Source organism: Pelophylax lessonae (assembly GCF_965119305.1).
Source record: "Pelophylax lessonae genome assembly, chromosome: 4".
Lineage (NCBI taxonomy): Eukaryota > Metazoa > Chordata > Amphibia > Anura > Ranidae > Pelophylax > Pelophylax lessonae.
The window spans coordinates 545,727,455-545,750,890 of record NC_138771.1 but is presented as its reverse complement, the minus strand read 5'-3'; the positions used below and the strand labels follow the sequence as shown (position 1 = coordinate 545,750,890).

Genomic DNA, 23,436 nt, shown 5'->3' with positions numbered 1-23,436 from the left:
AAGGCCTTTGCCTAGTGCCTGGCACTTGAGGTTGGTAATTATAAGTGTGCATTCAAAGAAAGCATCATTACTGTATAGAATAGTGTTGGTCAACTTTCTTGATATGGGGGGCCTCAAGAGCAGCCATCAACATCACCAAAGGGCAACATGTAAAATTCAGTGAATATTCAGTGTCAGAGACAGCAGACACAAAATAGGATATAGTAAAAGACTATGGGTATAACACAAGAGATGGTCAGAGACTGTTAATATTACAGGAGATGGTTAGAGACTGTGGACAGGATACAATAGATGGTCAGAGACTATGGATACAATACAAGAGATGGTCAGAAAATGCTGACATTGTACAAGACAGGAGATGGTCAGAGACTGCAGACATGATACTAGAGATGGTTAGAGACTGCAGACATACTGCAAGGAGAAGTCAGAGTCTGTAGATAAGAGTTGTTGGAGACTGGGGACATGCTACAGTCAGAGGCTGTAGACAAGGGAGGGCTGGCAGCCTTAGGCCTGGGGAGCAAGTCCAGTCAAATGGTCCATTGAACCATTGAATCAGCTCACCATCCATGCCCACCTGGTTTTATAACAGATATTGATGTTATGAAGCAACAAAAACATGATGCAATGTGGTAACATCATTTAATGTTAATAGCAACAAAGGAGGTTTAACAAAAATACATGACATTATGCCAGGTGGGGCCCAGGAAGCCCCTGCGGAGATCACTCTGCCTGACAGGGAAGTAGTAGAATGATTGGTGTTATGCGCCAATAGTACCTGCGCAAATGGATAAAATGCAAATATATTCAAAATAAAAAAAATAAAAAAGGTGCATATATTAGTGTGAACTAAATAAATGAATACATAAATATATATGTAAGTGCACATGTATATTGGTGTGAACCAAAAAATGGGGAGCTGCAGCTGAATCGTAAAAAAACGTGGGAATGATATATAGTATACCGTAGGTGTACTATATATCACTGACAGGGAAGTGACTGTGTTATTATTGTGCCGGCCAGGTCAAGGAGCGTACTCTGGACACTCATACCGCTCCGCTGCTGCTCTGCAAATATAACATTTTGTGGCGGCGACCAGCAGCTGTATACAGTATCTGACCCCCACATTAATCCAGCCCTGAGTGAGCCCTTTTTACCCATCATCAGAGTGGCCCGGAGGGGGATTGCCACCCTGCCCCCATTCCCAGTCCTCCCTTGGCTGTAGACCTATTACATGAGAAAGCTAAACATCACTGTCGTAACAGGGCAATAAGAAAACACAAGTTTGTATCTGTAGGGGCCTTGAGGACAACAAAAAAGTGCCAAAGAGCTGCAGGTTGGGCACCAAGGGGTATATAGATGGTAAGCTGTACAGTGACTGCACCATTAACACATCTACCTTACGGTGCAGCTAGACGCCAGGCAGAAACAAGCCTGCAGCGTGTCCACAATCCGAATGCCTGCCCCCTGCCCATTGAATTATTGGCACTCCCTTTTGGGAAGTATTTCTACATTGCGATTCTATTATGTTTGTTGATTTTAGTTATGCTAGACATGGGTAACCATTCCTATGTATTGTACCAATTTTAATAATTTTAAAGTTATATTTTAGACAATTACGTGTGGTATATGATCCTCCCATTGGCCCGTAAAGCCCCATCTTATCTAACTTGGTTGTATACAGTAATCGGGGGTATGGGCCCCCCAACATGGTAATTTTTTGTTTACAAAATCTCTCTAAAGTGGGGGAAAATATAAGACAAATGTCCCCATCGAAAGATTTCTTCTTGTTTATTGTTCTGAGGAAGCTCAGAATTTGTTGATTTTCTTATCCCTTTTCTGGTAATAGCGGTCACCAAGAGAAATGGGTTGAATTTTACCAGTTTGCCAGTTTAAACCTGACAAACATTATAACAGAAAAGGAAATAAATGATTGCTGCGGCATCTTTTCCTATTTACTGAATAATAGTAGGAGTCACCATGCTGAAAAAAAATGTATTAAAATTAAAAAAAAAAAACACTGTGGCCCCCTGGCCACAAAACCAGACGATGAGGAGCACTCGGCAAGCTTCGTGTTACTTGTCACAAAATTGTAACAATTTTGTTGGAAAAGGGAAGAAAGGTATATTAAATCTAGCATTGACTAATTTGACTGGGTCCTCTAATTGTAAGTGGTGCAATATGACTTCTGAATAAAAGAATAAATGCAAACATGGAATTAGGTTCTTCATCCTTCATCAAAGGTTCATAAACTAGCACACATAAACTTCAAGGAGTTCAGTTGAGGGTCAATCATAATTAAATATTCCAAGCTGTCAAATATGTTTTTTTGAAACTTTTCTCCCAGCTTCTATGTGTGTCTGCAAATAAACTGCAGCTTGTAGCAAAGTCATGGTACCATTTAACCCTTGGATTACCAGCAGGCACAGCCACAGTAAAATCGTTTAATGATCCACTCCTCTGCTAAGACGCTGCCTGTCCCCGTGTGCTTCAGGTGCATTAACAAGCTCAGTAAAAAGCTTTGAGGCTCTTTAGAGGTAAAGTGAAATGACTGCCGTTCTGAAATTGGGTCAAGTGACAGGAGAATGACAGCCGTGCCTGCCACACTCACTTCGTCATATCTTTGATGTGGGAGCAACTAGAAAGCAATGCCTTGTGTTATAAACACAGCAGGCATCATGACTGGAGACAGTTTGGGTTGGTAGATTGGGGTAAAAAGGGTTAAGGAATGACAAAGGGGTGGGTGCTGTAAATTTGGTGGCAGGTTATTGGTGGGGATTTTTGAGTCACTGCAAGTCAAGTGACTTACTGGTTCCAATTTTCTCGAGGGAACAAGTCCCCGCCCTCCCGCCCTTTGTTGCTGTACTTTGCTGTTATGATTTCTTAAAAAAGACAAAAAAAAACCCCCCCAAAAAAACAATTTGGACTTTGTGTTGTGTCCGTTGTGTTATTTTGGATGCTGTTGTAGTTAAATCCTGGCTGCAATATTTACTGTTAGTTTAACCAGTTGCCGACGGCCCCATGCAGATTTACTGCGGCAGGGCGGCTCGGCTGCGCATAATCACGTAGTACTACATGATTATGTGCACGCGGTCTTGGCGGGAGTCAGGTAGCGGGAGGAGCGGCGGCGATTGCCGCCAGCCTCCTGTGATCGTCAGAGAAACTGACAGAAGACCCGCCTTCTTATGTAAACAAAGCAGGCGAGTCTTCTGTCACACAGGCAGGGAGAGATCAGAAGTTTCAGATAAGCTGAAACCCCGATCTCTCTGTGCCTGTCACAGAGCCCTTCCCCCCCACAGTGAGTAAGCACAAACAGGCATACATTAACCCCTTTGATCACCCCCAGTGTTAACCCCTTCCCTGCCAGTGTCATTTATACAGTAACAGTGCATAATATTTAGCACTGATTATTGTATTAATGTCACTGGTCCCCAAAAAGTGTCAAAAATGTCAGTTAGGGGTCCGATATGTCCGCCGCAAATGTTGCAGTCCCGCTAAAAATCCCAGATCGCTGCCATTATTAATAAAAACAAAAAAATAAATAAAAAGTCTAAAAATCTATCCCGTCGTTTGTAAACGCTATAACCAATTAAAATATGCTTTTTGGGATTTTTTTTATCAAAAATATAGCAGAATACAAATTGGCCTAAATTGATAAAAAAAAATTAGATTTTTATTTTTTTTTTAATGGGAATATTATATAGTAGAAAGTAAAAAATACTGTTTTTTTTTTTTTCAAAATTGTCGCTTTTTTTTTGTTTATAGCGCAAAATCTAATAACCGCAGAGGTGTTCAAATACCACTAAAAGAAAGCTCTATTTGTGAGAAAAAAGAGCATCAATTGTATTTTAGTATAGCGCGCATGACCGCGCAATTTTTTGTTAAAGTAACGCAGTGCCGAATCACAAAAAATGGCCTGGTCATTAAGATGGTAAAACCTTCCGGAGCAGAAGTGGTTAAGTAATTTAAGTTTGTCGCTACATCATTTTATTGTCACAGCTGGCGGTTATCCCTTTTGTGGGCTGAGGTGGCTGATGGGGTCGGTAGAATGGGGAGCAGGAAGCCCTTAGTAAGCCCCTGAGCCTAACCTTGACGGCTGGGGGCTGAACTCCTAATAAGTAAGAAAAGTTGAGATACGCCACTCTGCACTGCTAAAGGGATCTGGTGTTGGCTATATATGTTTAATTGTTCATTTTACAGTTGTCAAGCTGTGGCCGATACACAAGTAATTAACTGCTTGCCGACCGCCCACTGAAGATATACTGCAGCAGGTTGGCTCGGCTGCGCGAATCGACGTATGAGTAAGTCAATTAGCGGGAGCGGTCCTGGGAGCTAACGCACGTCACCAGTGGCACTTCCCCGCCTCCACTAGGCAGCAGGGATGCCAATCCATGGGACCAGTGGCACAGATTGCCGTCGGCCACCCATGATCGCTCCCCACTGAGAGAGAACGACGGTCTGCTGTTGTAAACACAGCTGACCTTTGTTCTCTCTGAAATAATCACAGAGCACCTGTGATCCTCCTATATAGGATCACAGGTCTCTATGTTCATTTCACTAATCCCTCCCCCATACAAGTAGAAAACACTCCCCTAGGCTCACACTTAACCCTTTGATCACCACTGGGTTAACCCCTTCTCTGCCAGTGTCATTATTACAGTAACAAGTGTAGTAACAAGTAAGTGCATCATTTTAGCACTGATTACTGTAGTAATGTCACTGGTCCCCCCAAAAGTGTCAAAAATGTCAGTTAGGGGTCCGATCTGTCCACCGCAATGTCTCAGTCCCACTAAAAATCGCACATTGCCGCCATTACTAGTGAAAAATAAATAAATATAAATTACCTAAATCTTTCCCTAGTTTGTAGATGCGATTACTATTGCGCAAACCAATCAAAATTTGCTTATTGAGATTTTTTTTACCAAAAATATGTAGCAGAATACATATTGGCCTAACAGGATGAAAAGTTTTGCTTTTTAATTATTTTTTTTTGGGGGGGAATGTTATACTGTATAGCAGAATGTGAAAAATATTGTATTTTTTTCCAGAATTGTCTTGTGTTGATTTTAATTTTTTTTTTTTTTTGGGGGGGGGGATTGTTATATAGCAGAATGTGAAAAAATATTGTTTTTTTTTCCAGAATTGTCGCTCTTTTTTTGTTTATAGCGCAAAAAATAAAAAATCGCACAGGTGATCAAATACCACCAAAAGAAAGCTCTATTTGTGGCAATTTTATTTAGGTACAGCATCGCATGACAGCGCAATTGTCTGGTAAAGAAACGCAGTGCCGAATTGCAAAAAATGGCCTGGCCTTTTTGTTGTCGGTGTGATTATTTAAGGTAATCTTGAGAAGTGAACAGTGGACCAGTCACTGAAATTGTCTTCTCTTTTGCTGGTTAATGCAGCTCTGAGCAGAAGTAAGGATTTAGCAGGTAGATGTCGGAGAGGAGAGAATGCCATATTGTACAGTAACTGCAAGAATGAAATATTATTAACATGCAGCTTTTTTTCTATTAAGGAAGCAAGTTGAGGATCCTGTCTCTGGGGCGAGTCTCTATTGACATCCAGAGAGGACACCATCACCTTGCGTTCACTTTGACAAAGGCTCTCTGCCGGTGAGGACGCTGAAGAAGCTGTACAGAGATACATGTACCCATACATGGAGACACTGAGTCTAGTGTATTGAGAGCAGATTATCACTGCACATGATTGCCAACTGCTGTGACAGGGATCAGATGAGCTGGAAGACTTTGGGCTATGTTTTTTTGACCTCTGCTGATGAAGCAGAAATAAGCCAGTAACACATATATCCCTCCGTGGGGAGCTCTCCCAGCATACACTTGCACTTTTAAGGGTCAATTCACTAAAGTATAAAGCTTGTATTTTTCAATTTCTGTGCCTTTTTATTTGTTACTTAAAATGAACAAAGCTAAAGTTATATCTATATGAAAGATTTCTGCAATATTTTCATGTAAAATATTACTTCATGAGCGATTACATGTGAGCAGCCCAGATTAGTTGAGGGTGCTGTTGGCCTCCCATTGATTTCAATTGGGCTACTATTCACATTTAAGTGCTGGGTCTTCTGCATGTAAACCGGAATGGCCCCATTTGCTAGTGTGAATCGGGTAAAAAGAGAATTCCAATCTTAGACTCTTTTAGAATTGTCACTCATGCAGGAGTGCCATTGGTAGTTTTCTCTCCAAATAGTAAATAAAAGAAAGAGGGCGCCACCATCTAAGTGCAGCCATTTACTAGTAATTATAAAACATAAAAAACATGTATGCATTCACTGCTTTGGGCATAGCAATCATACTTCCCTTGCAGAGTTTGTGCAGAAAACAGCCAGGGAATGCAGAGTTTGGCTAGAAGATGGCCAGTAGCAGAGCTGTGCCAGAAAGCTGCTAGGTGTAAGCGGCAGTCACAGAGCCAAGCTGGGATGAAGCTGTGGAGGATAATGATAAAGCGGTATGGAGTGGCGCTATATCATTATTATCAGTGGTGTGACACTAGAGGGATTGGCTGCTGTATCCAGCTTTATATTATTTTTTATTTTTGTTAGTTTTTCACTTGGTAGCGCATTGATATCTCTTCTTTACAAGCTGTGGATAATGCTGATGGATACTTCCAGACTAGCCCATTGATGTAGATGGGTGTGACTACGCATTTGGGGCTATGCATGCACTTAGATGGTGGTGCCCTCAGGAGCTGCAACCATCATCAAATGGCTTTAGCTGAATTTATATGTAGCACTGCCCCCTAGAGGACTGCTGAGATTTACCCTTCTTGGGTCCCCTGGGTTACCATTAGCAACTGACAGTAGATAACCAACATTAACAGTTCTTGGCTCAGTCAAGGATCAGACCAGGGGATGTTGTTTTTGTGATTTTATTTAGAACTGGGATAGGAGAAGGGATGAGTGGGATACTCCAACTAGTAACTATGCACAATTCTGAGGACAACTGACTGTAGAATGCGTCAAGGCCGCTGCTTCACCTTGCCACTGAAGTGAAGATAAGATTACTGTTCCCGCTTAAATTCTCTCTTCAGGGTCAATAACTTGGCACCCCCTTTACACTCACTGCCTGTGTGCTGACATCCGTCCACTGACTCTAGCCACTGGAGTGGTCCCCTTCCTGGGCAGACCCTTTGGCAAGCTCCCCTGTACTCACGGACACTGTTTTTCCAGAGTTGCTCTGCCCTTACCTCCACCCTCAGCTTCCACTGGACCTCTGGGTTCAGCCACACTTTCTGGTCCACTAGGCCGACCGCCTGTGACCACCATCCACAGCAAACAGGAGGAGAGACAGCCGTCATCCTCCTCCTGGGACCTGGCTTCCCGCCCAAAGACCCCCTGTCAAGTGTGCCCTTGGCTTTTATAACGTATCCCAGGATTCACCACTGCTTGTGCCAACCCACTGAGATAGTTACAAAAGTCTGTGTGTCACTGGCTGGGTTTCCTCCACTGTCCAACATGCTCCCCAATTGGATACAGTGGGGATACTCCATCAGCCCAGATGAATCACACCCTGGACACATGCACCAGGCCTAACTACTAATTAGGCTCTCCTGATAAGCAGACAGAGCAACCATATTTTCCTCTGCCTAGCACCTACCTAGGAGGGTGGTACATCTATCTATCAATAAGACTCGAAATATTTAACCCTAAGGCAATTTTCTTCCCTTTTGACATATTGTGTACTCAATTTTGCACCATAGTCAGTTTTCTCTCCACTTCCCGCTCTGGTGGCTACCTAACAAAATAGATTTCCCACCACTTTCTTCTCCATTGGCAATGGTCACCAGGGTAAATAGAGAGGCTGAATCTACCCAACAGGGCCACAGGCAGCAATAACAACCTCACTGGTGTCCTAATCTCTTATTCCAAACCAGAAAATAAAGTTTTGGCTATACATACATGTTTTATTGCTTAACACAGTAGGGAAAATTGTGGTCACTGACTTATTTATGTTGTCTGGCAATGGTGTCTAAATCATAGGGCTGGCCGAACATAATTTCAAATCCTTTGGGACATCAAACAGTCTATGGATTTGTATTCAGCTATTGGCTTGGCTCTGGTGACAACCTGAAAACATTGATTTCCCACTATTTTCTGTCCCACTGGCAGTGGTCACCGGGGTAAATAAATTGGGCAGTTTTACCCAGCACTTTAAGATCCCTTGCACAAGGGGCCATCTAGAGGCGGTGCGTCCCTCCTGGCATTTTAGTGTGGCTGGGAGGAACAGGTGCAGTGTTCAGGCTTGCTACAAATAGCCAGTTAAAGTCTATGGCAGGCAGTGGCTGGACATGGCCACCCTTCAGACATCAGCAAGATGGCAGCACCCAGCAGCAGTCTCTGGGCTTTTGCATTTCTACACAAAGGAGGATTTTACAGGTAAATATCATGCTACAATACAAAATCAATGCACAAATAACCTTACAATAAGATTGTTGTTGAAACAAATGGTCTTGTGGCAGTGTCTCTTTAAAGCGGTAGTAAACTTGTTTTTTTTTTTTTTTATATATATATTTGAGCCCCTGCAGCTTTATGCCATAATTTGCCAGTGTGTCATAAAGCTTCAGGATCCTCCAGTGCTGTGCTTTCAGTGCGGGGTGCTTCCATCCTCACCCGGCCTTCCTTCCGGGTTCACTCCATTAGGCCACTTGAATGGATGTGTATGCACACAAGAGTTGCGTCACCACGGAACAGAGTGAGTAAGGTAGTCTGAGCTGTGCATGCACGGCTCAGTGTAAAATACTGCTGACAGGCAGTAGGACGAGTCTTTTCTGCCATAAAAACCCTGCCTGTAAGCATTTTCTTTTTTGTTAAGTTTAATAACACTTTGCATCTTAACACAAAACCATGTTAACAGTTTTGTTGGAATAAATATAATAAATTAGCAGAGGGGTCGACACATACTTTTCTTGGTAAAAGGCTGCTTTAGGCTCCCATCAGTGCTGATCATGTATTAGAATTGGTGCTCTGATTCTCTCCTTCAGCAGAGATCACATGCAAAGACTTGTGACCAGCACTGAAGGCAGCCTACATCAGCATTTTCCCCTGTTGACATATTTTAGCTGTTCTATTAAAGTATACTGTATGTCAACTAGTGATCAACCGATTATTGGCAAAGCCGATATATCGAGGGCCGATCTGCACTTTCCCCGATATATCGGAATTGGCCACCAAGGTGGCCGATATTGCCGATATTTTGGGAAAGTGCTTGTACCGGAGTGATGCCTGCAGCTAGAGGCATCACCCCGGTACCGGCGTCCATAGCTGATGGTCGGCTGTCTTGCAATGATAACCGATGTGGCTGAGAAGCCACTTGGCTGTCATTATAAGGAGCGGGAGGGGACGCCCCCCCTCCTGCCGCCTTTCAATGGCTCATCCGGGTCTCCTGTCCCACTGGGAGACCCGGGCAACCAGCCTGCACGGCCACCGAAGACCCGATCAAAGCCGCATTTGGCTCTGATCGGGTCTCCATGTAAAAACCCGGAAATTATGTCATGACATCACTTCCGGGTGTTCGGAGCCAGATTAAAAAAAATGACAGCATTCAAAACAGCCAAACTTGGCGTTTTGAATGCTTTTAAGTGCAGATGAGGGGTTTGGGGTCTTTCCTCCACAAGAGTACCTGTCAAGTGAAAAAAAAAAAAAAAAATGTTTTTTAAATGTACGAAAATATCGGCCAATATCGTCCGATACCGATATGCCATGGCCAATTTTGGTATCGGCAACGAAAAACTGATATTGGTCGATCACTAATGTCAACCCTTATCTTAAAAAACAACCTATTCAGTTTAGGATAGGAACAAAAGTTTGTGTTAATATACAAAAACAAATTATAAATACCTTTTTTTGTAATAAATTATCACATAATCTCTATTCTCAGCTGCATAAGGGTCTTAGAGAGCTGAGGGTGGAGAAGCAGCAGCATACTAATCTTCCCAGTGAATGGCTGTGTAGGAGGTTGTATCAGCACAAGTCTGATTATTGGAGGACGGGTAGGCTTTTCTCCCAGCACAGCCAGAAAGTTGACCATACTGAGATGGATGTGTTTTCATGCCTAGCTTGGTCAGTTTAAAACAGGAAAGCAGAGGGACTGGCAGGATCACAAGGGAATCTCACACAAAGGAAGAAATACAAAGAGAACAGCATCCATTTTAACACAAGAACATGGTACAACAGACACATATCAGAAATATGAAATCTTGGAGTAACCTATTATTTAATCTGTATCCTTCACATCATGACTAATAGCCTTTTTTGTCAAATATTGAGGATTGCATTCATACATGCTATCAGGGCTGCTGTTAGAAATCATGGGGCCCTGTACAGCCTACCTGGCAGCCCCCCCCACCGAATATATCAAAGCAATATTTTCACTTAAAATACACTAAAATCATTATTAGCAGACACAGACATAACAGAGAACCTGTGTGAATTTGTGAATTAGCCATTTTTTTATTGTTTTTTACATATTTAAAATTATTTTATGTTGTCATTTTTTTTTTAATGATTTATTACAATGTTTAAAATTTTTGGACAGGGCCACGGGGGAGGGGAAGGGGGGGGGGGAGGACTGACAGGGGGGCACACGGGGGGATCAGAAACAGACAGAACTTGGAGGGGGCCGGGAAGCAATAGCAGGAACAATGTAATCCTGTGTCTGTGTCTCTCCCTGCAGCTACTGAAAGCTAGCAGGAGGGAGACAAACAGGCTTTCAGCTGCTGCAGAGAGCAGTACAGGGCATCCTTCTGCCCTCAACCCGGCGGCACCAATTTCCCCTGCTGTTTGGGCCCACCTATGTGCCCTAGCCCCCTACAGGAGGACTGGTGGTCCCGCTATATGCTATTATATAAAAATGAATAAAACTTACATCAAGCAGCAAAGCGTAAAGAGTAGGACTATGAAGACTGGAGTCGGTGCACAGAGAGCTCCTTCACACGGCAGCACTTTTCTCCCACGATAGCGGAATGTACAGAAAATGATTCCGAATACCAGAGCAAAGATGACAAAAAGAATTGCAATGATGGCACAGGTCACATATCCAGCCTCATATTTTACTACCTACAATGACAATAGAAATGGTAAAATAAAATACAACAGAATCATGGTTTCCTTCATTTGTCCTTATTATGTAACAGCAGTTCCTGAACTTACAGTGAACTCTGATTGGTTCTGTTCATTTTGGATGCCAAGCATAATCTAATCAGGAAGTCAGAGCCCAATGGGCTATTAGAACGTATTTAGCTAACTTAAACTGAATGTTAATTTGAGCTTAAGGACTAGATTGTATAACTTAAAATGGATCAGTGTGTTCTGGGCTGCGATGCCCTATTCTGTCTTTTAGGCAGTGAGCATTGAACTGCAGACCCTTCCCTGGTCCTCCAGGTGACCAGCAATCAACGTTGTACTGAGTGACTGAGACTGAATAATGTGCCAATAGATGCGGTAACATATAGTGTATAGTAACAGGCACTTCTCTGGACAAATGTGATAACACACATCACAATCAGGGGAGTATTTACTGCGAGGCAAGCAAGGCATTTGCCTAGACCGCCATTTTTCAGGGGTGGCGCTGCACCCAAGCAGAAGGGCAGAGGCAGATCTTTAACCACTTCCTGTCCTTTTGGTGGTTGTGCCAGGATGATGTCTGCAGCAGTTGGCTCTCTTTTAATAGCAATTGGAGCAGCTTACTAGCCGCTTGATTGCTATTACAAGTAGTGGGAGGGGATGCCTTCTGTGGCTCTCTCTGGCTCACCCGTCACACCAGTAGATCCGAATGATCAGCCAGCCTGTCTGCCGGCTAGCCGGACAGCCAAGAAAAGCTATGATTACCTGTTCGTAACAGTAAACCGGAAGCAATGACATGACATCACTTCTGGTTTACTCGGTGCCAGTTTTTAAAAAATCAAAAGCATTCAAAAACATCGATATTGGAGTTCTGAATGCTTATAAGTGCAGAGGCATAGGTGTGCACAGCCTATTGCATTAGGGTGTGCACCTCAAAGCTAAAAACACATATTGTTGCATGTGTGTGTGCACATGTGTATATATACTGATGGTGTCAGTAGGTCAGAGATTAGTGTCAGTAGGGCAGTGGATGGTGTCAGTAGTTTTTACTTTTACAATTTTTTTTTTTAATTCTTTTTTAAACATTTTTTAGGAGCCCCGTTATGGGGCTTTGGTGAAATATCAGGGGTTTAAACAGGGGGAATCTGCACCACACAGGGTGATTAAGGTGTGCCCAGGCACAGCTGGCACACCCTGTTCGCACACCTATGCAGAGGATCCCTCCATAAAGAGTACCTGTCACATGCCTAATGCTGTCACAGGGATGTTTACATTCATTGTGACAGCAATAAAAGTGATAAACAAAATAAATAAAATTAAAGCAACAGTGTAATAAAAAAAAAAAATGAAAGTGCCCCTGTTCTCCTATGCTCATGCGCAAAGGTGAACGCACATGTCAGCCCCGCATGCACAAAAACACCAATCAACCCACACATGTGAGGAATCACTGCAGACGTCAGGTCATGGGTAGTAATTCTATTCATGCCACTTATACAAACCATGTCTTAGGGTCTGATGAGGAAGCCGCAGCTGTTCACTGTGAATGGCTGCAGTCTCTCCATCAGACCCTGAGACAAGAACGGTATATCATGGCTGAGGTGGGACAAATTTAAATGGGGGGGGGGGTGGTGTGCGCCTGATTTTAGTCCTGCCTAGGGCAGCATAAAACCAAAATACACCACTGATCATAATGAAAATGCTTGCAGTCATCTAAGAACACTTAGTACTTTTTCTTTAACCACTTGCCGTCCAGTCACGTTGACTGTACTGCGGCAAAGTGGCTCGTTCCCATCCAGCGATGTAGACCTACGTCGCTGGACTCCTCCCCTTGTGGGCGGTGCGCGCTCGCCGCCGGAGGCTTGCTCCCGCTGTATTCAGTCACAGCGAGAGTCGGTCCAGGGGAGGAGCAGCGGCGATCGGCGCTGCTCTTCCCCGATCATCGGGGAATCGAGTGTGGAGATCCGCCCGCTTGTGTAAACAAAGCGGGCGGATCTCCTAAGTGACAGGCAGGGACAGATTGCAGGGTTCAGCATAGCTGACCCTGCGATCTGTCCCTGTGTCACTCAGTCACCTCCCCCCACACACGTCACAGTAAGCACCAGGCATACATTAACCCCTCCCTCTCCAATAAAATTAACCCCTTCCCTGCCAGTGTCATTTATTTATGTATAGCACTGATTACTGCAGTAATGTCACTGGTACCCCCAAAAGTGTCAAAAATTTCAGTCAAAGGTCCGATCTGTCCGCCGCAATGTCGCAGTCCCGCAAAAAAAAAAATCACAGATCACCGCCATTACACGTTAAAAAAAACCCCACCAAAAATGACAGAAATCTTTCCCTTAGTTAGTAAACGCAATAACTTTTGTGCAAACCAAAATACGCTTATTGTGATTTTTTTTACCAAACATAGGTAGCAGAAAACAAATTGGCCAAAAATTTTTAAAAATTTTGATTTTTACATTTTTTTAGGGGGGAATTTCATATAAAAAAATTTGAAAAATATTGTTATTTTTTCAAAGTTTACGCTCTTTTTTTGTTTATAGCGCAAAAAGTAAAAATTGCACAGGTGATCAAATACCATCAAAAGAAAGCTCTGTTTGTGGGAAAAAAAGGACGTAAATTTCATTTGGGTACGACGTCGCACGACCGCGCAATTGTCAGTTAAAGTCGCACAGTGCCGAATCGCAAAAAGTGGCCTGGATGTACAGTAAGACAGCAAAATCCTCCGGTGGTAAAGTGGTTAATGAATGCCTATTGAACAGCCTTTAGGCTGTGTAGTGTAGTGTATTCAGGTAATTTTGAAGGCTTTTTTGTGTATTTTTCAAATGTTTTAGGAGTGATGTGCCCTAAAAAAAGCTTCTTTGGGGCAGGATTGCACACGTTTGGCTCCATAGACTTTTATTACTGAAGAGCCTAAAAACTGCACATAACTCGTTTCAAAGTGTTCCCAATGACATCTTTGAGACTGAAAATGTCCAAATCTGCCTGAAAGAAGATGCTGTACTTTTTCAAATGACAAGTGCCTGAGCGCTCTGGTGGGAACAGGCACTATTTGCAACAATAGTATTTTTATGCGTTTTGTGGCTTTGATCTTCAACCTAAAAAATGCTCAGGTGTGAATGGGACCTCAGCCTTTCTAGCATTGGAAAAATTATGCATTATACGTGACAGGCTATATATGCATATAGTACAGCATTTTACTCACTTCAGACATTTCCAATAGGGAGGAATTTCTGAGAAGAGCACGCAGCAACTCTAGGAGAAAAAAACATAACACAAATATAACAAATGCAACTGAAAAGCAAAAACACCTTATTAATATTTAAATATTGGTGCTAATGGGTGCTTATGGGTGCAGTATTATTATTCTTTTATGATAGGGGTTCCCAAACTACGGCCCTCCAGTTGTTCAGGAACTACAATTCCCAACATGCCTAGTCATGTATGTGAATGTCAGAGTTTTACAATGCCTCATGGGATGTGTAGTTCTGCAACAGCTGCTGGGCGGTAGTTTGGGAATCCCTGTTTTAAGGTATTATTAAATGTTTAGTTTTGTTTATATTAAAATAACAAACCTTTTACACTTAGGCTCCGTTCACATGTAGGCGTTTTTGGAGCGTTTTTCTGCTCACTGATCAGCTCTCAAAACGCCCAACAAGACAAATCCCATTCATTGCAATGACCCCTGTTCACATCTGAGCGTTTTGACGCCCTAAGGAAAACGCCCAACGCTGAAAAAAGTACTTGAGCTTCTTTTTGGGCAGATCACAGGCGTTTTGTCCCATAGACCTCAATGTAAAGTGATATTTGGCGTTTCACAGGCGTTTTACAAGCGTTTAGTTGCTCCTGATCAGCTCAAACAGCACAACTCTCCACCCAGCTCTCCACCCAGGTCTCCACCCCCTTGGCATGCCTCTGCTGTGAGCACATTTTCCTGAAACATGGAGAACAGCAGTTAGGCAGTTTAGGTGACCAGACCCTGCCATACCAAGGTGACCGTAGCCTGCTGCCATACCAGGGTGACCGTAATGTAGTTTAGGTGAACTGACTCTGCTATGCCAGGGTGACCGAACTCAAGGTGACTGTGAACTGACTCTACTATACCAGGGTGACCAAACTCTTCCATGCCAAGGTGACCGTAATGTAGTTTAGGTGAACTGACTCTGCTATGCCAGGGTGACCAAACTCTTCCATGCCAAGGTGACCGTAACAAAGTTTAGGTGAACTGACTCTGCTATGCCAGGGTGACCAAACTCTTCCATGCCAAGGTGACCGTAACGAAGTTTAGGTGAACTGACTCTGCTATGCCAGGGTGACCAAACTCTTCCATGCCAAGGTGACCGTAACGAAGTTTAGGTGAACTGACTCTGCTATGCCAGGGTGACCAAACTCTTCCATGCCAAGGTGACCGTAACGAAGTTTAGGTGAACTGACTCTGCTATGCCAGGGTGACCAAACTCTTCCATGCCAAGGTGACCGTAATGTAGTTTAGGGTAAATTGACTCTGCTATGCGAAGGTGACCGTACTGTAGATATATATATGGAATCAAAAAACACCATTTTGAAGCCCTAAAACCCAATAAATGCCCCTAAAAAGTGCCTAGGGTTCTGGATCATACCCCAGGGACTATGAATCAGGCAAAAAAAAGTTCTTAAAAATTTTCGTTTTTGATAGAGAGCCAATTATTGAAAAAATTTAAAAAAAATAAAAAAAAAGATTTCTTTGGATTTAGTTTTAATTTTAGTGTCTGGGGGGGGGGGGGGTCTAAAAAGTGTACCTGTGAAGTTTCAGCTCTGTAGCATGTCCAGAACCATAAAAAAAAAGAGGAGGTCCCTGGGAGGTTGGGAGGTTCCTTTGCAAATGTTGTAAAAAAAACACTCTGCTTTTCCATTGGTCACCAAAAACACCTGTTAAAAACACCCAAAAAAACGCCTGTAAAACGCTTGCAAACGCTTGCAAAAACGCCTATAAAAACGCCTGTAAAACGCCTGAAAAACGATAAACAAACGCCTGAAAAACGCCAACGCCTACATGTGAACGGAGCCTTAGGCCCTGTTCACACTGGGGCGATCCGACTTGCCGGGGCGACCTCATAGGTCGCGGCGCGCTGCTCGCACCGCAACCTCGGAGCGGCCGGCACGGACTTCATAACATTGAAGTCTATGCAGGTCGCTCCGGGTCCCCCCAAAGAAGCTCCGGACCCTTTTTCTAAGTCGGAGCGACTTGTGTCGCTCCTATTAGAACGGGTCCATAGCTTCTCTATGGCGAGCGACCTACGGCGACCTGTCAAGCGACCAGGTCGTCTGACAGGTCGCCCCAGTGTGAACGGGGACTTACAGTACCTGATCTGTGTGATGGTTTTGCACAAAGCAGCCCAGATCCTCTTCTTCTCGGGTCCACCAGCTGCACTCCTGGTTTCCCCCCTCCTGCCCAGTGCCCCATAGCAAGCAGCTTGCTATGGAGGCACCTGAGCAGGCTCGCTCCCGAGCCACTGCTTTGTGTATCCATTTAGACACAGAGCGTGGCTCAGCCCAGCCCCTATCTCAGCCAATGAGGAGAAAGAGACCTCGGAGAGCCGCTGCTCTTGTGCACATCACTGAATTGGGTTCAAAGGGAGAGTTCATGTTAGTCACAGGGAGGATAAGTGTCATGGTTAGTGTCAGGGTCACAGGAAGGGTTAGTGTTAGTGTTAGGGTTCAGTGAGGTGATCCAGGCCAGGCATGCCAGAATAATGTGGGTACCCCATTATATAAGCTCTGACACCAAGATGGCCACCTGAAATCTTGAGAGATTACAGCTTCCAATTGGACAACTGTCTTTTCTGTGAACTTGACAGAGTTCATGAGGGAATAATTCCTCTAAGAGATTCCACTCCATCTGCAGTAATGGCACAGTGCCACCTACAGGATGGAGGGAAACTTGCATCTTCCTACACATACTGTATATCTCAGCAGAGTGCTTTGACAAGGCAATCGAATAAGGACAGCTGTCAGCCTAACACACCTTGTACTTTTCTTTTTTTGTTCACAAACTATTTTTATTTGTAAAAAATGTGCAGTACAAATAACAAACAGCAGTCAACAGACTAAAATAGTGAAAAGATCAAAATAACAAATAACAGCGTGACTGTTGGAATATAATAAAAAACACCCTTTGCAGCTCTAACAGCAACAACTCTTCTGGGAAGGCTGTCCACAAGGTTTAGGAGTGTGTCTATGGGTATGTTTGACCATTCTTCCAGCGCATTTGTAAGGTCAGGCACTGATGTGGACAAGAAGGCCTGGCTTGCAGTCTCTACTCTAATTCATCCCAAAGGTATTCTATTGGGTTGAGGTCAGGCCAGTCAAGTTCCTCCACACCTCAAATGCGCTCATCTATGTCTTTATGGACCTTGCTTTGTGCACTGGTGAGCAGTCATGTTGGAACAGGAAGGGGCCACCCCCAAACTGTTCACACAAAGTTGGGAGTATGAAATTGGCCAAAATTTCTTGGTATGCTCACACCTTAAGAGTTCCCCTTCACTGGAACTAAGGGGCCAAGCCCAACCCCTGAAAAACAACCCCACACCATAATCCCAAATGATCTGGACCAGTGCAAAAAAGCAAGGTCCATAAAGACATGGATGAGCAATTTTGGGGTGGGGGAAATTAACTGCTGTCCTGACCTCAATTTAGAACAGCTTTGGGATGAATTAGAGTGGAGACTGCGAGCCAAGCCTTCTCGTCCAACATCAGTGCCTGACCTCACAAATGTGCTTTAGGAAGAATGGTCAAACATTCCCATAGACACACTCCTAAACCTTGTGGACAGCCTTCCCAGAAGAGTTGAAGCTGTTATAGCTGCAAAGGATGGGTCAACTCAATATTAAACCCTGCGGACTAAGACTGGGATGCCATTAAAGTTCATGTGCGTGTAAAGATAGGCTTCCCAATACTTTTGGTAATATAGTGTACATCCGTATATAAAAAGGTGATGCAAAGCTTTTCAAGAATCTTATTTAGCATCAAAAAGGTGCAAAATATCATTCAACATGTGAAGTATCCTTTTGATAAGCATAATAGTATAAATCCTATCGATTATAATAGCAAATGGGACAACATCTGATTTCCATTGAAGGACTTTGGCCCACTTTAAGCAATGGAAACTTGGAGTTTACACAGTTCCATTGGGCGAGTTGTGAGAATCTAGAGGCTAGATAATAGAGGCTGAAATTTGGCAAACCCAGACCTCCTCTATGTTAAAAAAGGTACATAATATGTTTAGAGAGTCTATATTGTCTGTCATGCCAAATACATTTATTAACATCTATGTGGAATTTATCTATAAATGATTTAGGAATCATGATAGGAAGGGCTTGGAACAAGTACAACAATTTTGGCAGGATATTCATCTTGACTGCTGTGACTCCCTAGGAAAGATATAGGGCTATACTTCCATATCTTAAAGGTGTTACAGAGCCGTGTCACACAAGGGTGGTAGTTATATTGAAAAAAGAGGTAATATTAGGAGTAAGTTGCACCCCAAGATACAGTAGCGTCTGTGAAGCCCAGTGGAATGGAAAAAGTTGTTTTTAAAGCTTCACAATGGGATGGAGGGACATTCCGAGGCATATTAGAAGTTTTGGAAAAGTTAATTATAGCTGCAAAGTTGTTAACCACTTGCCGACTGCTCACAGTATATTTACTGCGGCAGTCGGCCCCGGCCAGGCAGAGTGACGTAGGTCTACGTCGCTCGCCGGTCACTCCTTTTAGAGCCAATAGCGGGCGAGCGCGCGCCCGCCCGCCGAGGCGTGCGCCCGCCTCGGCTCGTTCACAGAGGAGTGCGGGAGTGTGACTGGCGGACCCGATGTCCGCCGGTCACTCGCCGATCGCCGGTACAGCGGGAGAAAGACAGAGCGGCTGATGTAAACAAGCCGCCTGTCATTCTCCCCTGTGTAAAAATGAAGATCAGACGGTTCTACTATGCAGTAATGTCACTGGTACCCCCAAAAGTGTCAAAAATGTCAGTCAAGGGTCCGATCTGTCCGCCGCAATGTCGCAGTACAGCAAAAAAAAATAAAAATCGCAGATCGCCGCCATTACTCGTTAAAAAAAAAAAAAAACACCAAAAATGACAAAAATCTTTCCCTTTGTTAGTAAACGCGATAACTTTTGCGCAAACCAATCAAAATACGCTTTTTGCAATTTTTTTTACCAAACATATGTAGCGTAAAACAAATTGGATGAAAATTTTAAAAAATTTTGATTTTTTCATTTTTTTTGGGGGAATTTCATATAAAAAAAAGTGAAAAATATTGCTATTTTTTCAAAAATTACGCTCTTTTTTTGTTTATAGCGCATGATCAAAAAATCGCACAGGTGATCAAATACCACCAAAAGAAAGCTCTGTTTGTGGGAAAAAAAGGATGTGAAATTTGTTTAGGTACAGCATCGCACGACCGCGCAATTGTCCGTTAATGTCACGCAGTAAAAAATCGCAAAAAACCCCCTGGTCATTAAGCAGCAAAATTTTCCGGTCTTAAAGTGGTTAATTAAGGACACAGAAAAGTTTGGGCAAAGATATACGGGGCTGTGTGATAAATAGTATGACATCATTGGTGTACATACATAACTTGAATTGAGAGTGGCCTTTAATATATCCCCCAATACCCAGGTGCATATTAATAGCTGTAGCCAAAAGCTCCATAGCTAACGCAAATAATAAAGGAGAAAGGAAACATCCTTGGCGTGTTCCTCTGGCCACAGTGACCAACGTGAAGAAGTCAGTATTACATCCAAAGGTGCAGACTCTAGTTTAGTATAGTGATAAAAAGCTTCAAAACCATGCCAAAATGCATCTTTGAAATCATAGCTTTGCAGCAGAGTATATAAATATGACCAGGTAACACTATCAAATGCTCTTTTATTAATTAGTCTCAATAGCAGTACTTGTTCAGAATGTAAATTTGCATTTTGAATGACATTAGAAATGAGCCCTTATATTGTCAGTGTTTAATCTATTGGGGAATAACCCTGATTGATCAGGAGAGGTCAGAGCTGAAACAATAAAGGCTAGTCTATCCGCCAAAACTCAACATCTTTAGATCATTATAAATCACCAAGATAGGCCTATAATTTTGAGGCAGCAGGTGATCCTTATTTAGCTTTGAAAGCAGGGACATGTTGGCCAAATCTTCTACTTTTTAAAGTGATCACTATGACTGACCAAGCAACACATAGATGTGCAAATCTAAAACACCATGATATTATTATTATACAGGATTTATATAGCGCCAACAGTTTGCGCAGCGCTTTACAATGTGAGGGAAGACAATACAGTTCAAAACAGGAGGAACTAGAGGGCCCTGTGCGTTAGAGCTTACAATCTAGAAATGATAAACATAATTATTTTCATAAAGTGACATTTTCAGTCAAATGAGAGTTGAAATTTAGTCACATGACTGGAAATAAATATTTTTCTGTAAAGCTTTGTGAATTGTTTCTGATTTTCCCTTGCATGGTATTTAGCTGCTAGGTCCCAGAATTGAATGCACTCACAATAGATCACAGCTACCCAATATAATTCATTACTGATCTCTCAGTACAGAAAACTTTCTGGGGGGAAATGAACAAACAATAAGGCAGATGGGAAGGCTTTAAAAGGTATTAAAATTTACATGGAAATGTCAATAATTGCTTTCATATTCTCTGTGTAGGTAGACAAATAATTAAGACTGCAGCACCTGGGCGTCTACATGGATAACAAACTAGAAATCATCTTTATGGTAGTACTAAAGCCCATAATTGTTTTTCATTTAAATAGATTAATAGAGAGTTATAATCCCCGTCAGTTTTGTTGCCATCTTTTTCCCATTGAAAAAAGTTTCCCTTCACTTTCTGTCCTTAGGCACAACAGGAAGTGAGAAGAAATCCCTCCAAAGTGAGGGCAATCCCTGATAGTCACCATGATCACCAGAACTAGTGTCCCCTTTTAAAGATTCCCCCTCTTGTTCTGGCGAAAACTCAAAACCTGGGGTTTTCTTTGACTTTCACTTTTAGGTGATAATGGTCTCCAGGATATATAGCATGGGTGTCCAACCTTTTGGCTTCTCTGGGCCACATTGAGTGTAGAGAAATTTTCTCGGGCCGCATATAAAATATATACTATAGTTAAGGTATATAAGTAATAAAATGCCGCCGCGCCCTTCCCGTGCGGCCGCACCCCCCGCACTAATTTAACACAACTAGAGGATGATCAAATTAAATGGAACCAGTATACGGAGGTTTACTTCTTCTGTGAGATATTAAAGGAACACTCTAACCACCATGACCACTTCAGTGATTTGAAGTGGTCACGGTGGTAGGAGTTAGAAACACTGCACATGCTCACATCCCCAACCCCCCCGAGGCAGCCTCTGCCTACTGTTAGTTGGAAGCCGCTGTGGCCATGCCCCCGACCCGACTTCCTTCCTCCCCAGCAAAATTAAAATTGGCAGGGGGCAGTGGGCCGCATTGCCTGGGGTTCGGGGCCGCAGGTTGGACATGCCTGATATATAGAGAGGGTGATTCTCCCTAAATACAACAATCCAAACCTGACAGGTGTTCTAATCCCCCTTTACTCTATTGCCTTTAGTTCTACTCAATAACAGTTTTAGATCTTTAGTTAATAAAGATAGGAATGTTCATTCATTAAATAAATCATTTCCTAGATCTTCTCTGCTGTGAAATGTCACATCAGAGTGACACACATACTTTGCATTGTAGTAATTTCTCTTGAAGGTGAGATATGTATCATACTACATTCATAGTGAGACACTATAGTATTTCACACGGTATGGAGCTCTCTTTGAGGTATAAACATATATAACCACAGGTTAGAAACTGTATAGGTTTTGTCATCACCCCTCCAGGGTACCTCTTTTATTTCCATTATACATCCATACCAGGACAAAGCATCCTGATCATTACTGAGCCATTCATTTAATAATACTTACATGGATGAGACCACAAAGTGCCCATTACCTGTTTTCTATAACTCAGTAAGTGCTGCTATTTGTCATAGATTTGTATCACACCTGTAGCTGCACAGCTCAACTGTTGAAATATTACTCCATCTGACATTTCTGATTTTACACGGCAATGTAAATCAAAGATTTTTTTTTTGCTCTTCTTTTAAAATACTTTTCTCCATTTCTCCTACCTTTTGGGAAGGGGTTTGGCTGGACGGCTTTCAGAAAAATCCTCTGCATGTTATAAAGGGGATCCAGCGCATCAGAATGTTTTCTCACAACAGATATATTTTGTGTACTTCCCACCTTATCAAATGTTAGTTCTTCTGATTCTGTAGCTAGCTGGCATGTCTGTGCTGCCAATGGTCCCATATTATGAAGAAGGATGCAAAAAAAGACCAGGTGCCAGGAGCCTATCCTGAAGTCCAGCAAGCCCATCTTTTCACAACCCAGGTACGGCATCTTTGTCACCGGTTGGATGTCAGAGAACCCATTATATTCATATACTAGAATTCCTGGTCCTGGATCCCGACTGCCACATCTATGGTTGGTGTAAGAAAGTCAAAAGCTCCGAGCAGTAACACTCCTACAGCTACTGTGAGAGTGCAGAGCATATCGTTTGATGAACCTGATGTACTTGTTTGTGTTGGGGCAGGTCCAGAATTCTGCTAGAGTATCCCAGACACATCCTCCACTGAGTCACAAGTAACTAGAATAAAACAGGAAAGTCTCATTTGTAGTTAGCAGATATATGCACCAAGGTCATCATTTTAGCTGCACTCTCCTTATCCATTGATGGATTGTTCTAGCGATATCTTGCTGAAGTGAAGCACCATTTTGTACAGAAAAGATGTAGAGGATACAGGATATAGGTTGGTACACATCAGCTAAAAGAAATATCATGTGGAACACTGCAGTAAACTGGTTTATACCCATTTAGTTCCCTGGGCAAGACAATTACCAGTGAATGTGACATTTACTAAACATTCACTGCAGGTGAATCTTACTGTTGAATTTTTAAAAATTAGAGTTTAATCACCTCAATACCAGACACTTTCACCTGCCTCCTGCCTAGGCTAATTTTCACATTTCAGCACTGTCACATTTTCAATGATAATTACCCAGCCACGCAACAATGTACCCAAATTAAATTTTTAGAGCTTTCTTTTGGTGGTATTTATTCACCACTGGGTTTTTTATTTTTTTGCCATAGAAGCTAAAAAAATACGAAACATTTTTAAAAAAATGTTTTTCTTAGTTTCCTTCATACAATTTTGCAAATAAATAATAATTCTTCATACGTTTATAGTGATATTAGAGCACTCACCCATTGCACATGATCACTGTCACAGCAGTACGATTGCTCTGGTA

The 23,436-nt window shown here is 42.7% G+C and overlaps 1 protein-coding gene across 2 annotated transcripts in view; it reads right to left on the bottom strand.

Moving 5' to 3' along the window:
- Positions 1 to 22,674, bottom strand: part of PROM2 (prominin 2) — a 127,820-nt gene extending 105,146 nt beyond the window's left edge. For both annotated transcript variants that reach the window (XM_082253152.1, XM_082253153.1), the window contains exons 1-3: positions 22,257 to 22,674; positions 14,283 to 14,332; positions 10,881 to 11,071 (exon numbers count right to left, since the gene is read on the bottom strand). In XM_082253152.1, the coding sequence (XP_082109278.1) occupies positions 10,881 to 11,071; positions 14,283 to 14,332; positions 22,257 to 22,527 (512 nt within the window). In that variant the 5' untranslated portion in view covers positions 22,528 to 22,674. The remainder of the gene's footprint in view (positions 1 to 10,880; positions 11,072 to 14,282; positions 14,333 to 22,256) is intronic.
- Positions 22,675 to 23,436: the final 762 nt, after the last annotated feature.